This window comes from Lepisma saccharinum, chromosome 9 (genome assembly GCF_977018435.1).
Source record: "Lepisma saccharinum chromosome 9, izLepSacc3.1, whole genome shotgun sequence".
Lineage (NCBI taxonomy): Eukaryota > Metazoa > Arthropoda > Insecta > Zygentoma > Lepismatidae > Lepisma > Lepisma saccharinum.
The window spans coordinates 54,215,807-54,236,494 of NC_139237.1; the positions used below are offsets into that span (position 1 = coordinate 54,215,807).

The window sequence follows — 20,688 nt, forward strand, 5'->3', positions numbered from 1 at the left end:
ATATAATACTTAAATAGTTTATGAAATGTAGTAGCAATATCCAAATGAAAATGTGATACAAAATATAATAAAAATCCGATCATGGACATTGCGTTAATTCATAACTGAAGATAGTTGCCAAGGTGACGATCGCTTGTTTGAGTTTACTAACATCTTAACATGATCGGCAGTAGGTTTGTACCAGATATAATGGCATGAAATACAGCCGATGACAACTAGGAGAATAAAAGTTGCAAAAGGCGATGGATTTTACCATTCGCAAAAAGTGCAATACAGTGAAGACACGAAGAAGCTACTTCGAGGTAATTTTTCCACAGCGATTTTCTGATATACGTTTCAAGTTGGATGCAAAAAAGTGTAATTTATTTTCTTTTCCGAAATACTAACATTGAGTAAGCCCAAGTACATGTGCTAACATGTTGAGTTGTGAAGAGGCTTACTTCACTTTTACTAATTTACTATGCCGCTGTGCAGGCCCAGAGAACTCAGCAGGTTGAGACTAAATCCAGGACAGCACCTCGTCGTCGTCTGGGATGTCTCTTGCCTTTTAAAAATAACTCCATGGAGGGAAAGAGGTAGAAGTGAGATAGTGCAAGGTCAGAAGAATAATGTGATGGAATAGAATTTTATAGTCACAGAGGCGTCTCTCCTTTAAGCGATATTCACATTGTGGACAGGAGCATTGTCTTGGAAGAGGCTTTTGGAAAGCATACCGGGCTTTTCTTTTTTGATGTTCCGTAATTTCACCAGCAATGATGCATAATGGGCCCCGGTTATTGAGGTCTCTTTTGCCAGCAAATCTGTTAACACTACTCCTTCCTGGTTCACAAATATTGTGAGCACCATGTTGCAACAGAGAGTTAGGCACACATGTATTTTTTTGGTTGGTGGTGAGTCATAGTCCTTTCGTTGCTTGAACTGTGCATTAGTCTCTGGGTCATAGGCACATAGACAGGGGAAGGACTCTGGGAGCTGAAGTATACCTCCTGAAATCCTGCAAAGATCTAGTGTAATAATAAATAGTGTATAGTGGTAATTATTTTTACTTTTTTTAGCAGGATTAAACATCTTTGCTCCTTATTGTAATTTACCCATTCTGTTAACTTTAGCATTGTGCATTTTACATACTCATGGATATGGGTCGATGTATTTGGTAACTTATTTCTCTTTTTACAAATTTAGCATATGTGATCTGGTCTTGTATAAATTATGTTAACTGTACTTAACAGACATAAAACTGTTAACTATATAACTCTTAACTATGATTTATACTTTTTTCTTGCTTTTTGCTTCTTATTGTAATTTTTTTCCATTCTGTTAACTTTAGCATTGTAAGATGTTTTCCATACCCATGGATATGGGTCAATGGAAATAAGGAATTTATTATTATTATAAGTTGTATTATACTGAGAAATTAATCTTCAGGGCTTCTACCCCCACTTTTCCACCTTTACATGACAGCAGCTGATAAGGGATGAGCCACCCTGAAATAAAATTATGTCTACGTGCCTACTGGGTCATAATGATAAACCCACTTTTCATACTGTGTAATTAATAGCATTGATAATTAGGTTTTCTCTGTTTCTGTTGAAAAACAGCAGTTTATAGTTAAATATCTAGTTTGTGCATTATGCTTATTGCACCTAGCAAAACTTCACATATATATGCACAGTGGAACCTTGATTTTATATTTGTCATGGAACAATAAAAAAAAACTTGAAACATGGGAAAATAAAAAATTCAGGACCATAAAATTTGGGTTCCACTGTATGAACTTTCAGCAGTCGGAAAGAAACATTTTTAACAGCTGCATGTGTATTACACATAATTTACTTATGCTGTGAATTTTTCATAATAATTTATAAATATATGTAATTTAAACAATTTTATGCAAAATATTTTTCTTGTATGAAATGAAGAACACCAGTTATTGAAAAATGACTACGGTTTATACTGTGATTTAATCTTTAAAAAAATAATAAAAAGAATAATTAAAATCAGATCAAAATATTGTCCTCATGAGGATACTTTCAAGTCCATGGACATCCGGAAGGGGAGGCCGTGGACCCCTCCCCTAGAAAATGAAAGTCGACCTAAAATTATATATTTCACACATATAATTTCATTTCAGCCGCAAAAATATGTGTTAATTATTGCATGAACATGATAAATTCAAATTGAAGCAATGTTTTTTGAGGGAACAACACTATTATTGTGGAAAATGTGCCTTGTTTGCCCCCCTGGAAAAAAAATACCTTCCTTGCCTCTCCCTGGAAAAAATCCTGCAGGCGTCCATGTTTCATGTCAGTTGTTTGCTTTCGAATATATTCATTCTAGAGTGATGGAATGTGTCCTTAGTCTATATATATGCATTTGACATTTGCCTCACTATTTATGTCCTCTTGTTCTTGATTCCAAATCTAGTTTTAATAGAAGAAAGCAAGCTGACAAATCTCCAAAGGCAACATTTGAGTGATGCAGTTCATGATGGTAGATCTTTGCCTCCATTGCCTTCAAGAGGAGCTACACCTGAAATCAGCAAAAATGTAAAATTTGTGCCAAAACCTAGGAAGAGAAGGACTTGGGATACTATTATTCAAATGGGAGCTTATGAACAAGAAAAATTTGTTCCTGTACGATCAAGAGGTTTGCTCTTATTAAATATGTTTAGTTTTTTAGTTTCCATGCTTATTGATTCACTTTCAAAGTGGATCCTTTTTTCAGTTAAAGGGAATTTTCTAATTGATGATGGCAATAATAGCACATGATAATAATAATAGTGGTGGTGATGGTAGAAGTAGGAGGAAGAGGTGTGTTTCATCTTGTTTAATGAGACACTTGTTAGCTTATCTAACATGATTCTATTTTCATAGAGCGACCACAAACAATAGAACCTTCAGCTAAAATCCTTCGTGCACTTTTCCCTCGATCTGTTTGCTCAGGTGATAAGGAAGCATGTATAACTCTGCCCCTTCACAGGAGTACGGCTCACAGGAGCCGCAGGTCTGCACAGGTTTTTTGCTGGTTGTTCCACTATAACTGGTTGTTAACGCAAGTTTTTTTTTTCCATCAGTGCTGATGCGAAACACACATCTAGGTTTATTTGTGGTTGAACTCTGAAATTAAATATAAATATTCTTAATTATTTTCTTTTTGGGCAGGGGGGGGGGGGTAAAATAAGTATTTGTTTCAAGTATGTTAATAAGTTTCCTTTACTTCTATGCTGATATTACAATTTTAAATTTTCAAGTGAACCACACTAAGGAAAAAGAGAAGCTGCAAAATATAATGGAATTTGGGAAGAATTTGCCTTGGGGTTCAGTAAAGGAACAGCATCAATCTAAGAAAGTTGAGCCAAAGAAGGAAAAGAACAGGTTGGAGGAATGTAAGTGCATTATTTAATATAAACAATATGTTGTTATAGTGGTGCAGGGATGGAAGATGTAGGAGTACATTTTATCTCCTAACTCCATCCCTCTCAGGGGTACAGCATGTTTCTAAAACCCTGTTCAGTTCATTTGACTGGTGCATCAAACAACAACTGATGCTAAAAGCATCTAAGTAAATCTCTTCTATTTGTCCATGACGTCTCCCAAAGCACTTTGAGATGAACGTTAATAATAACCTCAAAAATACACTTAAAAATACAATTTGACATATATACACACACACACACATACACATATACAGGGTGTTTCCGGGCTAATGATACAAACTTTCAGGGATGATGGAGAAGGGTACATGTATCAATTTGAGATAAGGAACCCTGGTCCGGAAACTACTTAGTCGAAAGTTATAAGCGAAAATAGGTGTATGAAGATGTAATACTTTTATTATCTGCACATGTTTCACAAGCTGCTACATTCACAACAGTTGTTCAAAGTAGCGTGCCCCAGCTTCGCTGCAGGCATGTAATCGTCGCACACAGTTCTGGCGTACCCGTTGGAACAACCCCGGGGTCGTTCAAATAATGTCACAGGCAGCGAGAATTCTTGCCAGAGATCCTCTTCAGTCTCGACAGAACTGTGTGCGATGATTACATGCCTGCAGCGAAGCTGGGGCACGCTACTTTGAACAACTGTTGTGAATGTAGCAGCTTGTGAAACATGTGCAGATAATAAAAGTATTACATCTTCATACACCTATTTTCGCTTATAACTTTCGACTAAGTAGTTTCCGGACCAGGGTTCCTTATCTCAAATTGATACATGTACCCTTCTCCATCATCCCTGAAAGTTTGTATCATTAGCCCGGAAACACCCTGTATATGCAGAGCAAATGGGAAAGCTTTTCTTGATTGAATTTTGCGAACTCTTTACGTCCCAAATGTTCCTGCACCACTAAGTATCAAAAACAACAGTTTGAATTTTACAAAAAGTTGAAAAATTATTTCCAAATTATGGGTTTGTAGTTGGTTTTTAAGCAATTGTTGAATTAAAACTATGAAAATATGTAACAACATATTACTGGCAGAGTTTTCTTGAATACACCTTTCAAAAAGCAACACAAAAACACCACAAACCAACAGATTTAATTTCACCAAACTTTTGGCTTTTTTGTTCTTGTGTTGCCAACGAAAGGTAACTGCAATATTTAAAAATGGCATCGGATTTTTCTTTATCACCTCATATTTTTGCATAAATTTGGTATTAATACTTTTAAATCATTGTAAATTTTACAATTTTTAAGTGTTTTATGCATTTAAAAAATCTTGTTACTACTGTGCAAAACACTTCCTCTATGAGCCAGCTGGAACAACTGCTATCAAAACAACCCCTTTGAGCATGGCTGGGTGTATATAACACACCATTTAACATGTTATTTTTCTTCCACTAATCAAAATTTTTCAAGTTTTTAGTTTATCTTTTTGATTAGTTTACATATAAAGGTATGACATACTTGAACGATTCACTTAGTGCTAGCCTTCTTTGTAGGAAGTCTTACAAAAAACAGATTTTTAAAGTGAAAAGGTATGAGCTGAGAAGCATTGTTCCTGAAAATCGGTTGTCACATTGGTCCTATGGATGCTAATTGCTTGAAATATGCAGTGAATCACCATGTAAGAACCACCTCGAGATCATGTGGTTTACATCCCAATATTTTGAAAAAAATAAATCGTAAGAGACCTAGTGGGATAGGCCTGAATTCCAACATTTTGTGAAAATTAATTGTGTGGGGCATTTTTTTTTTCAAATATTGGGGCTAGATGATGTTGAAGGTGGGAATTCTCTCCAAATCTCAAACAATCAATGTCCATATATATAGCTCGATGCAAAAACTGAATTTCCTCATAAAATTTAATACAATGCTTTTTCATATGTGCATTATTCTTTTTCAGTATTTTTTACCCTGAAAGTATTAAACTATTTTCATTCACTTCGGTTTATTATGGTAACCATAGCAACCTTTGGAATAATATTTTTCTAATAAAATTTCAAATTTTTTATACTTATTTTTTAAAATCATATTAGCATTTTTGTAAACGTGTCTAACAAATTTATCCCATCAGAGAATCTTAAAACCTCACCAAAATTTTAATCTATCTATGTATCTATATAGATACTGGCCGCGGTGGCTCAGTCAGTAACGCGTCTGACTACCATGCTCAAGGTCCCGGGTTCGATCCCCGGCCGGTTCAAATCCGGGAACTTTTCTAACGGTGGAAGCGGCCGCGGCGCCCACCCTGGTACCTGGGGGAAACCCTGGGGGGTAAAGGCGGTCAGGGGCGTGATGCTGATCACATCCACACCCCCTATACGCCTTCATGGCGTAGTGCTATGCACAGGGGAACACTTTACCTTTTTTTTTTTTTTTTTTTTTACCTTTTATGTATCTATATATAGTCGTACGAGAACCAGAGGAACATAACTCCAAAAATTCAGTTTTCACTTTTATTTAAACTGTGAAGAGCACTATTTGGAGTCAGACTGGCATATCTTTACTTCTAATACTCATCAGTACACCTCCGATTTTAGGTTTTTAACCTCTTTTTTTCCTTTGCAGGTATGTCAGAAATAATTAGTTATGTCAGCGTTTCGTTAAAAAATGCAACAACTGATGAGTTTTATAGTGCCAAAAAAAGACCTATTTTGTTTCTTAGAACCTAAATGAAGCCTTTTTTTAGGTTTTTGTATATTTTTAAAGGTTTTACAGGATTTTTATGCCACAAAGAGGCATTAGCTTTGTTTGGTCATGAAAAAATTCAATGACGAACGTGTTTGAAACATTCTCTCTGTTGATTTCCCTTCCTCCAAGCTCATGGTGATTCTCCAAAGTTCTAAACAAAGAAAAATGTCTGATGCCACTGTTACATGTAGTCCAAAATGCAAACTTCTGATCTATGTGGTTTTGCTCACTTTCTCGTCATTTTGGTACTTTGTGGCATTCACACCTTGCAAACTAACATATCACATTGAAGTTTGCACCCCTGACTATGTTTTTGTTGAAATATTGTTTTCGTCATATAAGATGATCCGCACAGACAAAATTGCGGAATTTGATTGTGGATAACATGAAAACAGATTGTTGCCTAACTATGCAGCAAAGAGTGGATTTTAATGCGAAATTTCCAATGTTAAGTTCTGCCATTGCTGTATGGTTAGGCAACACACATAACGTCATGTAAGATAGTGCATATTTCAGGATATAGGTGTCCAATTTTCATTGCCAGTGACTATACCTAATCAGGATTTTTCAGGAATTTTGAACTATTTAAAGTTTTTATGAACCTACTTCATGGTTTTTCGAGCCTAACTTAAGATTTTTAGGATTTTTAGAACCTAATTTAGGATTTTTAAAGCCCATTTTAGGAACCTAGAAGCACACTTTTTAGAACCTAAACATCCAAGGCCTACTTATCAGTAACGTGTAGTCACGTATCTCCACATGACTCAAACATATTTCTAAGAATACATTATTTCTTCTCTCCTGTAAATTTGATAAATTTGAGTTAGGTCTTTCTGGTTCTCACATGACAATATATAATGCTTTATTTACACCTTTTATTTATGCCTCCCCGATAGCACAGTGGTAGCGCCGTTGCCTTGTAATCAAGGGGTCCCAGGTTCGATACCCGGTGGAGGCACGTAGTGGTTCGGATCTCCCACTTTAAACTGTAGGACCAGTCCCGATTAGCCTTACAGTGCATAAAGTGGACTTAAAAAACACCACATCAATCCAAATTACACCTTCTGTTTGTTACTTTCATGATAGTAGCATAATCTCTTTGAGAACTGTAGGCTTTCCTGTTTTGTGAATGCTTTGGCGAGGGGAAAGTAAGGTTATAATATGTAACTGGAATTGCTTTGACAACAAAATGTGAATTATGTTAAATGCTGTATGATTTGATCTTGTATATTGTTACAGTGATTGAAGAAGTGAGAGATCGTCGAGAGTTTTTGCAAGAGATGGCAGCACTGGGAGAAGCAAAGAAATATGAACATATCATAAGAGGCGAGATTGCAGCAAAGTTAAGGGAGGTGAAAGCGTTAGATAAGGAACATTATGCAGAGGTAGAGGATCTCGTGAAGCAATGGAAATCTCTTAATGTCAACAGCAGTGATCCTGCAAATGTGACCAAAGAAACGTGATATCTTGATGGCAGAAAAAAAAGGCACACTTTATGATTCTTAACTTGTTTATATATTGAAGTATTCTAACATGAGGAAGTTCCCACTTACTAGTTTATATAGTAGAAGGAATCCATGTAGATGTTCCAGTATATGCCGTGGTCCTTCTCGGAAATTGCAGTTTTGAATGTTATGTAAGTTCAAATATCATTTTAACAGTGATGACCAAAATGTAAGGCTTCCATCATTTTTTTGCTGTTAAAGGGTAATTTGAAGACTTTTCAAAAAATGGATTTTTGATTATGACGAATGGATCAATATGTAACTATATGAATATACTGATTGAAAAAATGTGGTGGATGATGAATTCGGTGGTGGTGAAGAAAATGTGCAGAGATATTGTTGGAAAATTATGGAGAAGCCTCATTTTAGATCTCAAAAAATGTACATTTTGGCTAAAATGATTATAACAGAAAAAAAAATTGTGAACAAGAGTCTTTTTTATATAAATTAATAATCAAATACTAAACCTAACAGATTAGACAGTTTCCTGCTTTTCAGTATTATCCTTCTCTGTGGATCACAGTATGGTCTAAAATGAGGCTTCTCCATAATTTTGCAACAATATCTCTGCACATTTTCTTCACCACCACCGAATTCATCATCCACCACATTTTTTCAATCAGTATATTCATATAGCTACATATTGATCCATTCGTCATAATTAAAAATCCACTAGCCTTAAACAAATATTTCACGTAAACCATGACACCACACTTTGAAAAGGATAAGCTAGCTTCAACATGCAAACACACCCTGAGAACCCCCCCTTGATAGGATGTTAACAAGAGCCTCATTCCTCTACAACCATGGCTATTTGTGTAGCAATAAAAATCATAAAACTGGACCACTGGTAGCCTGTACAATGGTTGCGGGGCTAATAGTATTATATTTTAACACCAAGATTTAAGAGTAAAAGCAAGCATTTTGTATATCTTGTGATTTATTGCTTTGTGTGTAGATGTTGATGAGGAGTGAACCATACAGAAGTAAGACTTTTTTTTATACCTTAAGCATCAAACATCTCATCAAAAATCACACCATCCCTCCAACTCAGTTGACAAACCTGTTTGTGCCTACCCATCCAGCAGCACTATGCTTTCCACTCACTATAAATCATACCTTGTTTGCCCACTGTAGATAGATAGGGTATAAGTCCATCCACATAATTGGGATGCATGTTTTAGTCATTAAGGAACAAGAAATTTTGAAAACTTATTTCTTTCACAAAAGATTAAATTAGCACCTGTCCCCACAAACAATGCCAGGAATACAGGGCACCAAAATAGTGTGTTGTCTTTTCACTAACTAACTAGCTCTCTAGCATTCTTAAACTCGAAGGTTTATGGCTGCAGCACGGGAGCAACACAAGCCTTCCATCTGTCCCTACCCTGAGCAAGACCAATCCAATCTTTTCCATCCTTACCGATTTATTTTAGGTCCATCTTGATCTTTGCCTTTCTACAGGTCTCTTACCATCAGGTTTACCAACAAGAATCCTCTAAACTCTTCTTTCCTTCTTCCATTCGTGCCACATGACCTGCCCACGTAAGTCTTCTTGATTTAATTATTCTAATAATATGTGGACATGACTACTTATGCAGTTCTAAATTATGTAACTTTCTCCACTCATCTGTCTCATCATCCCTTTCAGGGCCTCCCAGATGACGCAATGGTAGCATCTTTGCCTTGTAATTAAGGGGTCCTGCGTTTGATATCCGGTGGAGGCACATGGTGGTTCGGATCCCACTTTAAACTGTAGGTCTAGTCCCGATTAGCCTTACTGTGCATAAAGTGGACTTAACCTTTTGGATCCCAAGCGTCTCGATCGAGATATCTAAAAGTAAGACTCACGGTCCCAAGCATCTCGATCGAGATGCTGTGTCAAGGTCGTAGTTTTTACATTATAACTTTTCTATTTTTGGCTAGAATTTCGATTTTTTTTATATATTGTTCCTAACACATGTATTTAACAGAAATGTTTCTTGCACCTTTTTTTTTCTTCATGAAAATGGAGGTGAAAAGGCGGGAAAAGGGACTTCTCTTTTGCGTCCCTTTTCAAGGGAAAAGATAAATTTCAAACATTTCAACAATTTTTTAAAATAATTTTTGGGGGTTTTCTCCCTTCCCCCTCCATATATACGCCAAATTTGCATAAATTTACATTTTGTGGATTTTGACATTTTTTTTCGGGGGGGGGGGGGCACCATTTTTTTTAAGAAAAGTATTTTTGAGGGGATTTCCCCCTTCCCCCTCCATATGTACGCCGAATGTGCATAAATTATATATCGTCTGAATCTGTGATTCATTCTGCGTACAACGGTATATCTTTCATATCTCTAGGGCAAATAGTCTCTGAGCTATAGTCATTTCAAGGTACCGCTGCATTTTGAAGCTTGAATCAGTGGCGTGCCCACCATTCCTTTTGGGGAACAACTCAAGTTACATTGGTCATACAACAATGATGCAAATATTTTTCTGTTTCTTACATGCCAGCGATAATTTCTATGTGCATTTTGAACTTTTCATATCCTTTTTTTCGGGGGGCGGCGGGGGACGAAACCCCATTTTTTTAAAAAAAGTATTTTCAGGGGATTTCCCCCCTTTTCCCCTCCATATATTCGCCGAATGTGCATAAATTATATATCGTCTGAATCTGTGATTCATTCTGCGTACAGCGGTATATAGTTCATATCTCCAGGGCAAATAGTCTCTGAGCTAAAGTCATTTCAAGGTACCGCTGCATTTTGAAGCTCGAATCAGTGGCGTGCCCACCATTCCTTTTGGGTGGTACAACTCAAGTTACATTGGTCATATGATAATAATGCAAATATTTTTGTGTTCCTTACATGTCAGCGATCATTTTCATGTGCATGTCGACACTGTCATGTACTTTTTTTCAGGGGGCGGGAGGGGCGAAACCCCATTTTTTTTTAAAAAAAAAGTATTTTCAGGGGATTTCCCTCCTTTCCCCCTCCATATATACGCCGAATTTGCATAAATTTCATATAGTCTGAATCTCTGGTTCATTCCGCGTACAACGGTATATCACTCATCTCTCTAGGGCAATTAGTCTCCGATCTACACTCATTTAATTGAAACTCTGCATTTTGCTCAAAATCGGCTCGGGACCGTGAGGCTTACTTGTGAAAATGGCCTTGGGACTCAAAAGGTTAAAACACCAAATCAATCAATCCTCATCCCTTTCAGGTGCAAATGTTTTTCCTAGGATCTTATTTTCAAATAATGTTAATTTATGTTCTTCTTTTAATGTGACGGACCAAGTTTCGCATCTATATAATACTACAGGCAAAATTACTGTTTTGTATATTTTAATTTGTAGTTTCTTAGATATTATACGAGAAGATAAAAGTTTATGAAGAAAAAAGTAACACATATTTCCTAAATGAAGTCTGCTTTTTAATATGGTGGAAATTCGTTAATATGTCAAATCTGTTTATGCGGATTCCCCTAGTTCATATAGAGTATCAGGAAATGATGAGCTAAGAGTTCCACATTCATTATGTATTGAAAGAATTACTGAATGCGAGTTTAATAATGCTATCAAGAAATTGAAACCTAAAAAAGCATCAGGTCCAGATGGCATACCGCCTTACGTATTAAAGGGATGTGCCGAGGTCTTGAAAAAACCTTTACTGGTGATATTTAATTTAATATTGGAATTACATACCTTTCCAAATATGTGGAAATTAACACGCGTGTGCCCAATTTTGAAATCTGGAGATAGTAGTAACATGGAAAATTATAGACCAGTTGCAATCCTCAGTGCTCCAATTAAAGTACTAGAACAAATTCTATATACTAGAATTTTTAATCATGTAAAAAGTTACATAAATAATAACCAACATGGATTCTTTCCTCATAGATCCACTGTCACAAATTTAGTAAATTTCATTCAAGATCTTTATAATGCAATTCATAATCGGTCAAGTGTTCACACTATTTACATGGATTTCTCCAAAGCTTTTGATAAATTAAATCACGATGTATTACTATGTAAACTTGCAAACTTTGGTTTTACGAGTGACATGTTATCTCTTATTATTTCGTATCTTCACAATAGGAAACAATATGTGGCTTACAAACAGTCAGATTCGCATCAATATATTGTAAATTCTGGAGTCCCCCAAGGTTCGAACCTTGGTCCACTTCTGTTTATTATATTTATAAACGATTTGCCACATAAACTTCAGCACTCCAAACTTCTCATGTACGCAGACGATGTTAAACTGTATAAAGAAATTAATTGTACTCAAGATATGTTAGATCTTCAGAATGATATAAATGTACTCTATGATTGGAGTATGGATAACGATCTAAGGTTTAATATTAAAAAATGTAGCTATATGGTATTTTCGATGAATAAACACCCATATGAGTATTCATACAGAATTAATAATGAAAAGCTGGAAAAAGTGTACTCTGTCAAAGATCTTGGTGTTGTTGTTGATTGTAATTTATCCTTTGAGGAACATATTTCGAATATTGTTAAGGATGCATATAGACGACTAGGATTTCTCATAAGAAGCTCAAAGAGCCTAAATAATTTAAATGTTATTATGCTATTGTATAACAGTATGATAAGAAGTAAACTCGAATATGCGTCGGTTGTATGGTCTCCTGGGTATATATCTCATAAAAATAGAATAGAGCAAATTCAAAAAAGATTTCTACGGTACTTATACTACAAGAAGAACCAAGTATCTGCTTACCAGATGAAATTATCTTATAAGTATTTATTGAAAGAGTTTTGTTATGTAAGCCTCAGTAGTAGGAGAGAATTAGCACAACAAATATTTCTTTACAAAACAGTAAATGGAATTCTGGATAATAGTAACTTTCTTCATCAGTTTAAATTTAATACTAGAAAATCTAATCTTCGGATGCGACACCTTTTCCTCTGTGATATCCCGAGAACAGAAAAATACAAATCATCACCTATATTCAGACTTTGTTCTACATATAATAATATTTCTACAAAGCATGAAAATCTGGATTTCAGTCTACCACTTTCCTTATATATAAAAACATTAAAACCAATTTTTGAAAAAGACTATATGTGAATCCATTCTACTGTGCATTATTTTCTATTTTCTACTGTACTGTGCATTATTTTCCTTTATTCTGAAAGTATTTTACCTTCTATGCTATTTTCATTTTTTTTAAATTATTTTTTGCCGTTTAATACTATATAAAGGCTATGTTTTGAACTATGAATATATGTGTATATGGTTGGATATATGTCCTGTAGTACTTCACTTATTATCTTGTGTGTATAAATGCGTTTGTGTGTGTATGTGTTTATATGTAATCTACACTTTTATATGTTTATTATTTGAATTTATGTAAGCTTTCCTGTAATTGGAGATTCTCTCTGTAGGAAGCAAACAAATAAATAAATAAATAAAAAAAAAAAAAAAAAAAAAAAATTCATAAATTAATTTGTTTAATATGGAATAAAGAAGAAATGCCTCAACAGTGGAAAGAATCCATAATTGTTCCTGTGTTTAAAAAAGATGATAAAATGAACTGCAATAATTACCATGGAATTTCTCTACTCTCAACAACATATAAAATATTATCTAACATTCTTTTATCAAGACTAACCCCATATGCTAATGAAATTATAGGTGATTATCAATGTGGATTTAAACGTAACAGATCAACTACAGATCAGATTTTTCACATTAGACAGACACTTGAAAAAAAGTGGAAATATAATCAAAATGTCCATCAGCTATTCATTGATTTCAAAAAAGCATATGGTTCGGTCAAAAGAGATAAATTATATAATATATTAGTAGAGTTTGGAATACCTAAGAAGCTTGTTAGTATGATAAATGTATGCACCAATGAAACAGAAAGTAAAATTCGTGTGGGTATTAATGTGTCTGACAAATTTATAATTCATGATGGGTTAAAACGAGAAGATGCATTATCTCCATTGCTCTTTAATTTTGCCTTAGAATAAGCTGTTAGGAAGATAAAAGAAACTAACAAAGGACTAAAATTAAATGGTGTGACTCAGTTGTTAGCATATGCAGTTGATGTAGATTTATTAGGTGATGATACAAATACAATTAAGAATAATGCTAAAATATTTTTCAAAACTGCTAAAGAGATAGGTTTGGAAGTTAACAAAGAGAGAACTAAATATATGCTTACAGGCCGAAACCAAGTGTTAGGTAATAATCAAAATCTAATTATTGATAACAACTCGTTTGAACCAGTTTCCAAATTCAAATACTTAGGAATAATATTAAGAAATGAAAATTATATTAAAGATGAAATAAAAAGTAGGCTTAATTCAGGAAATGCATGTTACTTCTCTCTTCATAAACTTTTGTCTTCTCGTTTAATATCTAAGAAACTAAAAGTTAAAATATACAAAACAGTAATTTTGCCCGTAGTATTATATGGGTGTGAAACTTGGTCCCTTACATTGAAAGAGGAACATAAATTGAGAGTATTTGAAAATAAGATCCTTAGGAAAATATTTGGACCTAAAAGGGATGAGGAGACAGGTGAATGGAGAAGGTTACATAATTTAGAACTACATAATTTGTATTCATGTCCAGATATTATTAGAATAATTAAATCAAGAAGACTTAGGTGGGCAGCCCATGTGGCAGGAATGGAAGAGGAAAGAGGAGTTCACAGGATTCTTGTTGGGAAACCTGATGATAAGAGACCTGTAGGAAGGCCAAGACGGAGATGGAGGCACAACGTTGAGATTGACCAAAAAGGAAATCGGTAGGGATGGAAAAGAGTATATAGATCTTGCTGAAGATAGGGACAGATGGAAGGCCTGTGTTGCTGCAGCCATGAACCTTTGGGTTTAAGAAGGCTAGAGAGTTGGTTAGTCTGCTTTTTTTTCCCTCATTAAAATCTTTCCACTCTCATGCAAAAATAGTGTGCTTGTTATCTTTACTTTTTGAGAATAACTTTTTTTTTATGGCGTGGTATACCAGACCCCCTCAGGTTTGAGACCTTGTCATGCCTAATTTTTTTACTTAAATTTCTATGATGTTTTAGTTAGTTTCTATCGAGTCTTATAGTCATTATTTGGTGAATCTGTTCATGTTGCTAAACTGTTTTTCTAAACTGGGGCGTTTCTGCCAAATGATTTTTAATTCTTAAGTAGTGCTGAGCTCTTACCACTTTGAACTGATGCACATGCCAATGCTCTTAGAGATTCCCACAAATACCGATACTGATGCTTGAAAACTGTAACAATTAAATATTATTTAAAATATTTATTAATATTAGTGGGCGAGTATTGCATTTCAATTATGAGCACCAATTTCTCAGAGTTTTGCTTCAAAATATTCAAGGCTTATATCAGAAAAATAAAATACCTGTTACTAAGCCTCGCGACAGGTTAAGTTTGCAGTAGGTTTTATGTAACTGCACTCATAATCTTCTGTGCTTCAACCACCAAGCTGTTCATATTGCAGACAATGAGAAAATCTGCAGTATTGCCAACCGCACAACACATCAAAACCCGTAGATGCATGAATTCCTTCATTCACATTGTGAAGTGAAGCAGAATGTATTTTTGCTTCTTTTTGTCTCCAGAACCGTACAATTTTAAAGGACTTTCTGTAAATAGATTATGTAATAAATGTGTCATTGCTTAATTAATATAAATCGCAAACTATCTTCGAAACATGAGGGCATGTGAACATACAAAAAAGGAAAAACAATATAAAAGTAAACGACAGGCACCTCTTAAATTTAATGGCAAGTTATTGTTTAGAAAAAAGAAATTTATGAAAAACTTGGTTGCTTCGTTCGCAATACATCCATTACTATAAGACACACACACACTTTAAAGTTTAGTAAATATTTTTTTTTAGAAAAAGATTTACTATTATTGATATATATATATATACAATGTAGTGTATTGCCTGCTATAATTGGTTTCAATTTATTAAACCAGATATAATTTATAACAACTTGAACACAAGTGTGCTGACAATGTAGAGTCAATGGACTTTGGATGTGATATATGGTGGAGGCACATTGCAAAGTGCTTTCGATCCTACTTTAAAGTGTAGGTCCAGCCCTGATTAGCCTATCGGAGTGAATGCTTAAGCCAGACTTGGACTTTTTGTCCTGTAATACTGTGAACATCTACTTTAGCCAGTGCTCAAAGTAAGGAGGGCTGCTGGTAAGATTTTCACAAAGCACCCCCCCCCCCCAGTTGTCTCATTGTCACTATGTTAAACCATATTAGCATCCCCCCAGCTAACCCCAAGGCTTGACTAAACATCCCCCCAGCTAACATTTTTCCATTTCAGGCATTGTTTATAGCCCTGGCAGGCATTGAACAGATGTAAATAGCTGTATGATTGGATTTAAGTAAAATGCAGATACACTGCCAATCCGTAAAGTAAAATTTATCTTCTTTTTTGTTTCACTTAAACTAAGTTAATACATTACTTCTAGGTTTTGTGCAACCTCCTTGGACCTTGCTTTGAATCTATCGTGTTCAATAATTTGAGTAGCTCCTACTACAACACAGCAAAGTGCCTCAAAAATTGTGAGTGTGCCTTCCAATTAGCCAAAATAATTCTTTCTGATGCATTTTTGATCATTTGTATATGAAGTACGGGTTTGATATTATTAGGTGTGGTGATAAGAAATGAAAGAATTTTATGTTTTATATTTATATATGTATGTGGCGTATGTATGCATTTTGTAAAATGTTTTTAATAAAATATGATGTCCTAGTAGAACAACTACATGAAATATATTTATATCTACTTCTTTCCTAACTTAACTTCCATTAGTATTAAGTTATATATTTGCAAGAAGTATATACGAGAAGGGTCTTAACCGATGGCATAGTGGTAAAGTCATCACCTTATAATCAAGGGATTCTGGGTTCGATACCCGGTGGTGGCATATTGCACAGTGGTTCGTATCCCACTTTAAACTGTGGGTACAGTCACGATTAGCCTATTTGTGCATAAAGTAGGCGATGGCGTTACCTCTACGCCATCGAGGAAGCCCCTGACCATGTAGGAGATGGTGTTACGTTTGTGCCTCACTTGATGAAGATATTGGCATGAGGATTGAGGATTTAGGTTGAGATTATAACATGTAAGTAATCAACATTAACAAACTTTCCTACTTTCAAAACAATAATGGAAAAATTTCTAAATAAATTTTAACTTACTATATGTGGTGCAAGATGCCAGCACAGTTCTAATGATACTGTAAAAGAAAAAAAATGTACCTTAAGTTCAAATCACCAACCCTGAGACCTTGTGTAAACAAAACCACGTGCATGCAGAAAGCATTGCAAACTCATAGAAGTAAAATAATCCACACGAAAATCCAGCATTGTTACAGGATTAATTACGTAAGGTAAAACAACGGCCAATTTACAGTATGGGATACGTACTCTGCCGCAAATGACGTCTCACTTTAAACCCAATGCTCTTTCTTTTGTACTTCTTGCTTCACCTTTATGGTTAACTCTTTGCATCAGTAATCATTTCCCATAAATTTGGCTTCTTTCTTGCATGCGAATTGAATATATTTTACGTGGGTCACTATTTATATTTTGAGCCTTGGCAACACTCACGACCGGATCAAGAAAGTGTGGGGCGTTACCCCCACACTCCCTATACGCCTTCATGGCGTGGTGCTATGCACAGGGGAACACTTTACCTTTTTTTTTGCCTTGGCAACACTGATTGAAGTTAGGTGCGATTTGACGTTTGCACGGAATTGTCTGGCATTATTGACCATAACATACTTCAAATGTTTTGTCAATAGCTTCATTGTGTTGTTTATGTTGCCTTGGAGATTGCGCGACAACAATAAAATGGAATTAACTTGTGAACATTTTCGTGCGATCATTTTTTACGATTTTCGACGTGGATTATCAAGACAAGAGTGCATCGATCAACTTACTTCCACATTTGGCGATGAAGCCCCATCCTTTGCCACTGTGAAACGCTGGTATAACGAATTTAATCGTGGCCGCCATTCACTCACCGACGAGATTCGCGAAGGTCGTCCAAAATCAGTTGTTGTTCAAGAAAACATTGATGCTGTGCAAAACCTAATACTGCAAGATCGTCATGTGACATAGAGGCAACCATAGGCATTAGTTCCACCAGCTTATATAAAATATTACATGATCATCCCACAGCATTTGACAAAAACTCAAAAAGACGCTCACGTCAATTGGTGCAAACAAATGCTCAATAAATACAATCGTGGTGCTTCAAAAGACGTATATAAGATTGTAACAGGTGACGAATCATGGATTTATGCATATGAGCCGGAATGAAAACACCAGTCGACTGTATGGGTGTTTCAAGATGAACCCAATCCAACAAAAGTTGTTCGCGCTCGAAGCACATCGAAACAAATGGTCACCTGTTTTTTTCGAGAAAACTGGTCATGTGGCAACTGTGCCTTTAGAGGAACGTAGAACGGTCAACTCTGAATGGTACACAACAATTTGTTTGCCAGAGGTCTTCGGTCAAATACTTGCCTTTTTTTTTAGACAAAATGATATAACATATTTCTAAGGTTTGATATAGATAGGGGTGTATTTGAAATTTGTTTGTAGATTTTATGTAAATTGTATCTTATGTAAATAAAATATATAATGGGCATAAACAGCCATAGGCAATGCTGTAAGTCCAATAAATATATTAATGATGATGATCAAAACAAGACAAAGAAAGTTCGTAAATTTATTGTGGTTGGAAACTTTGACAAGCATCCTAATAACGATTTTTGTTCCGCCATATATAGTGCACTTCGTAAAATAACTTGGTGACATGGCAAGGCAAGATAAGTGTGAACATTTTGTAGGAATATGCATTGTAACTTTCAACGAGCTTAGAGATTTGTGTACATAATATTTTATAACATTGGTTATTTTTTAAAAAAAAATAATCATGTGAACTGCAAGGAAGTAGTGCCACTTTCATCAACATGCATGCGGGAAGGTATCCGTGTTCAGTGATACATCGAATCGGTGAGATGGTTTGTTTACATGATTTACACTATAGTCATATCATAAATTCTGTTACAAAGTTAATAATGAACTACAGGCAAAGTGAGCAAGCTCATGTATTAATATTTGGATGTTACAAAGTTACAGGTCTTGCCAACACAGAGCACCAATCACTGTTTAAAATGGCCACCCCTGAGGTGTCATCGATCGCAGCATGCACGGTTTCGAGGGGAAAGTCCACCACTGCCTTCACAAGAGAATGCCCGAGACTCGCAAGGTTTGGATGCCTCTTCCTACAGACTATGCCCTCCAAAACGTACCACAACCTGTAGTCCAATGGGCTGAGGTCGGGGCTGCTGGAGGGCCAATCAGCCGGAGCAATGAAATCAGGCACATTCCTCTAAAGCCACTCCTGTGTGGTCTTTGCTTTGTGGGCCGTTGCTGAGTCCTGCTGGAAGCTCCATGGCTCATTGTTGAACATAGTGCGGGTCAACAATTTCACAAGTGGTTCCAACACTGTTGCTTGGTACACTTTTGCAGATGTTTTCACACCATGTTCACAGATGTGGAGGTCAGTTGTGCCATCGTACGAAACCCCCCACCAAACCATCACTGAGGCGGGATGATGGCCTCTGAGGATCCGTGGCATGTTTTCACGAGCCTCCTGGGATGTCGAGGCATAAACACGGTCGTTTTGACGATTATAAGACTCTTCAATCGGAAAGATTTTTTTTTTGTCCGTGAAAAGGATCCTCCTGTGGCCACCATTTGCGTAATGCTGAAGGATTATTTTTGTTTTCTGCTCCCTCTGGACCTTAAGCTGTGGAGTGAGGAAGTGACCAGTACTACTTCGCCGATAAGCACAGAGTCCTAGGTCACTTCGGAGCACACGTGACATCGACATTTTCGAAATGTTCACATTAGAAAATGCAATCAATAAATGGTGGTGAACCATAGTTTAGGGTTCTAACACGACAATTCCTGAATGCTTTGCATCTGCACACAGTAATTGTTCAATGTTTTGCTCCTGTATCTGCATCCCTCTACAGGCAGTCCAGAAATTAAAATCTTAAAAGGCAGTTAAAAATGGTTGAAGGAAAGAGGGTAAAAAAAGTACAGGATTGTGTTGAACTTAAAAGGTGGGGCAACCATGTGAGTTGCAACTTGGTTCTGGTTCTTTGTGACTGTTCCTTCATTAATATAATCTAATTATCACTTGTCCTCATTATTGTGATTAGCCAAAAGTATAAAGTAACAAAAATACAAGACACACAGATCCTCGTCCAATTCATCTGCGGAAAAGCCTCATTAAAGCAGTTGCACACTGATGGCAAAATGGATTATGTATTTGATCTGGAGTTCAGGAGGCAACTATTTATCAGTGACATATAAACAAGCCATCTGATTTACTGCCTATTGAAAAATATGTATGGCTCAAACAAATGATCTGTCATTCATACCTAAAAACCATCACTTGAGGTAAGTTACGTTTGATTTATCGTGCCATGTGAATAAGCAACTGACCTACTTCTTGGTGATGCAGGGTGACTAAAATGCTTGGTGGCAGAGGCTGTTTTTTTTTGCCCACCATGAACAAATAAACTTGACCTCAAGAGTCCAAAACAGAAAGAATTACACACATTATTTCAAATATTGTATTTCAAACTTTATTTGCATTTCTTAATATTCCTTTTAGTATAATAATGACAATAAAAGTACAAATGTAATTTTAGCATTAAGGAGTGTATAAACCTTGAACACACACAATAACACAATTATGATATAGCACACATCATATACAAGTATGGTGAAAGTCAACTATAATAATAAATTCATATGTCAACATGCTAAGAATTAAGGATAAGAAAATTTGAAAAATTTTACATATTCCATGTACGTGTCATTACACAGATTGAATATTAATTATTTAACAATCTGATCCAAAGTTAAAAGTCAAAGTTTGTTTGAAGTCCGCTTTAAACTCATATAGGGTAATTGAGACTTGTTCTACATTTTTAAGTGGGGTCTGAACTGCCGTGCAATGTGTCTCCA

The 20,688-nt window shown here is 35.6% G+C and overlaps 2 protein-coding genes across 3 annotated transcripts; one reads left to right on the top strand and one right to left on the bottom strand.

Annotated features, from left to right (window-relative positions):
- Positions 1 to 141: 141 nt before the first annotated feature.
- On the top strand, positions 142 to 16,385 carry LOC145992669 (UPF0193 protein EVG1). Of its 2 annotated transcripts, none has more exons than XR_014442195.1 (5): positions 142 to 302; positions 2,425 to 2,646; positions 3,251 to 3,385; positions 7,366 to 7,762; positions 16,101 to 16,234. XR_014442195.1 is itself a non-coding variant. In XM_083129044.1 (5 exons), the coding sequence occupies exons 1-5, from the start codon at positions 209 to 211 to the stop codon at positions 16,257 to 16,259; spliced, it is 756 nt and encodes a 251-aa protein (XP_082985170.1). In that variant the 5' UTR covers positions 142 to 208; the 3' UTR covers positions 16,260 to 16,385. The 2 variants fall into 2 exon arrangements, 1 of the variants encoding a protein (XP_082985170.1); XM_083129044.1 differs by having other exon boundaries at positions 7,366 to 7,511; positions 16,101 to 16,385.
- Positions 16,386 to 19,036: 2,651 nt separating this feature from the next.
- Positions 19,037 to 19,540, bottom strand: LOC145992430 (uncharacterized). Its single transcript, XM_083128814.1, has one exon. It carries the CDS (start codon positions 19,538 to 19,540, stop codon positions 19,037 to 19,039), a length of 504 nt encoding a protein of 167 aa, XP_082984940.1.
- Between the last annotated feature and the right edge of the window lie 1,148 nt (positions 19,541 to 20,688).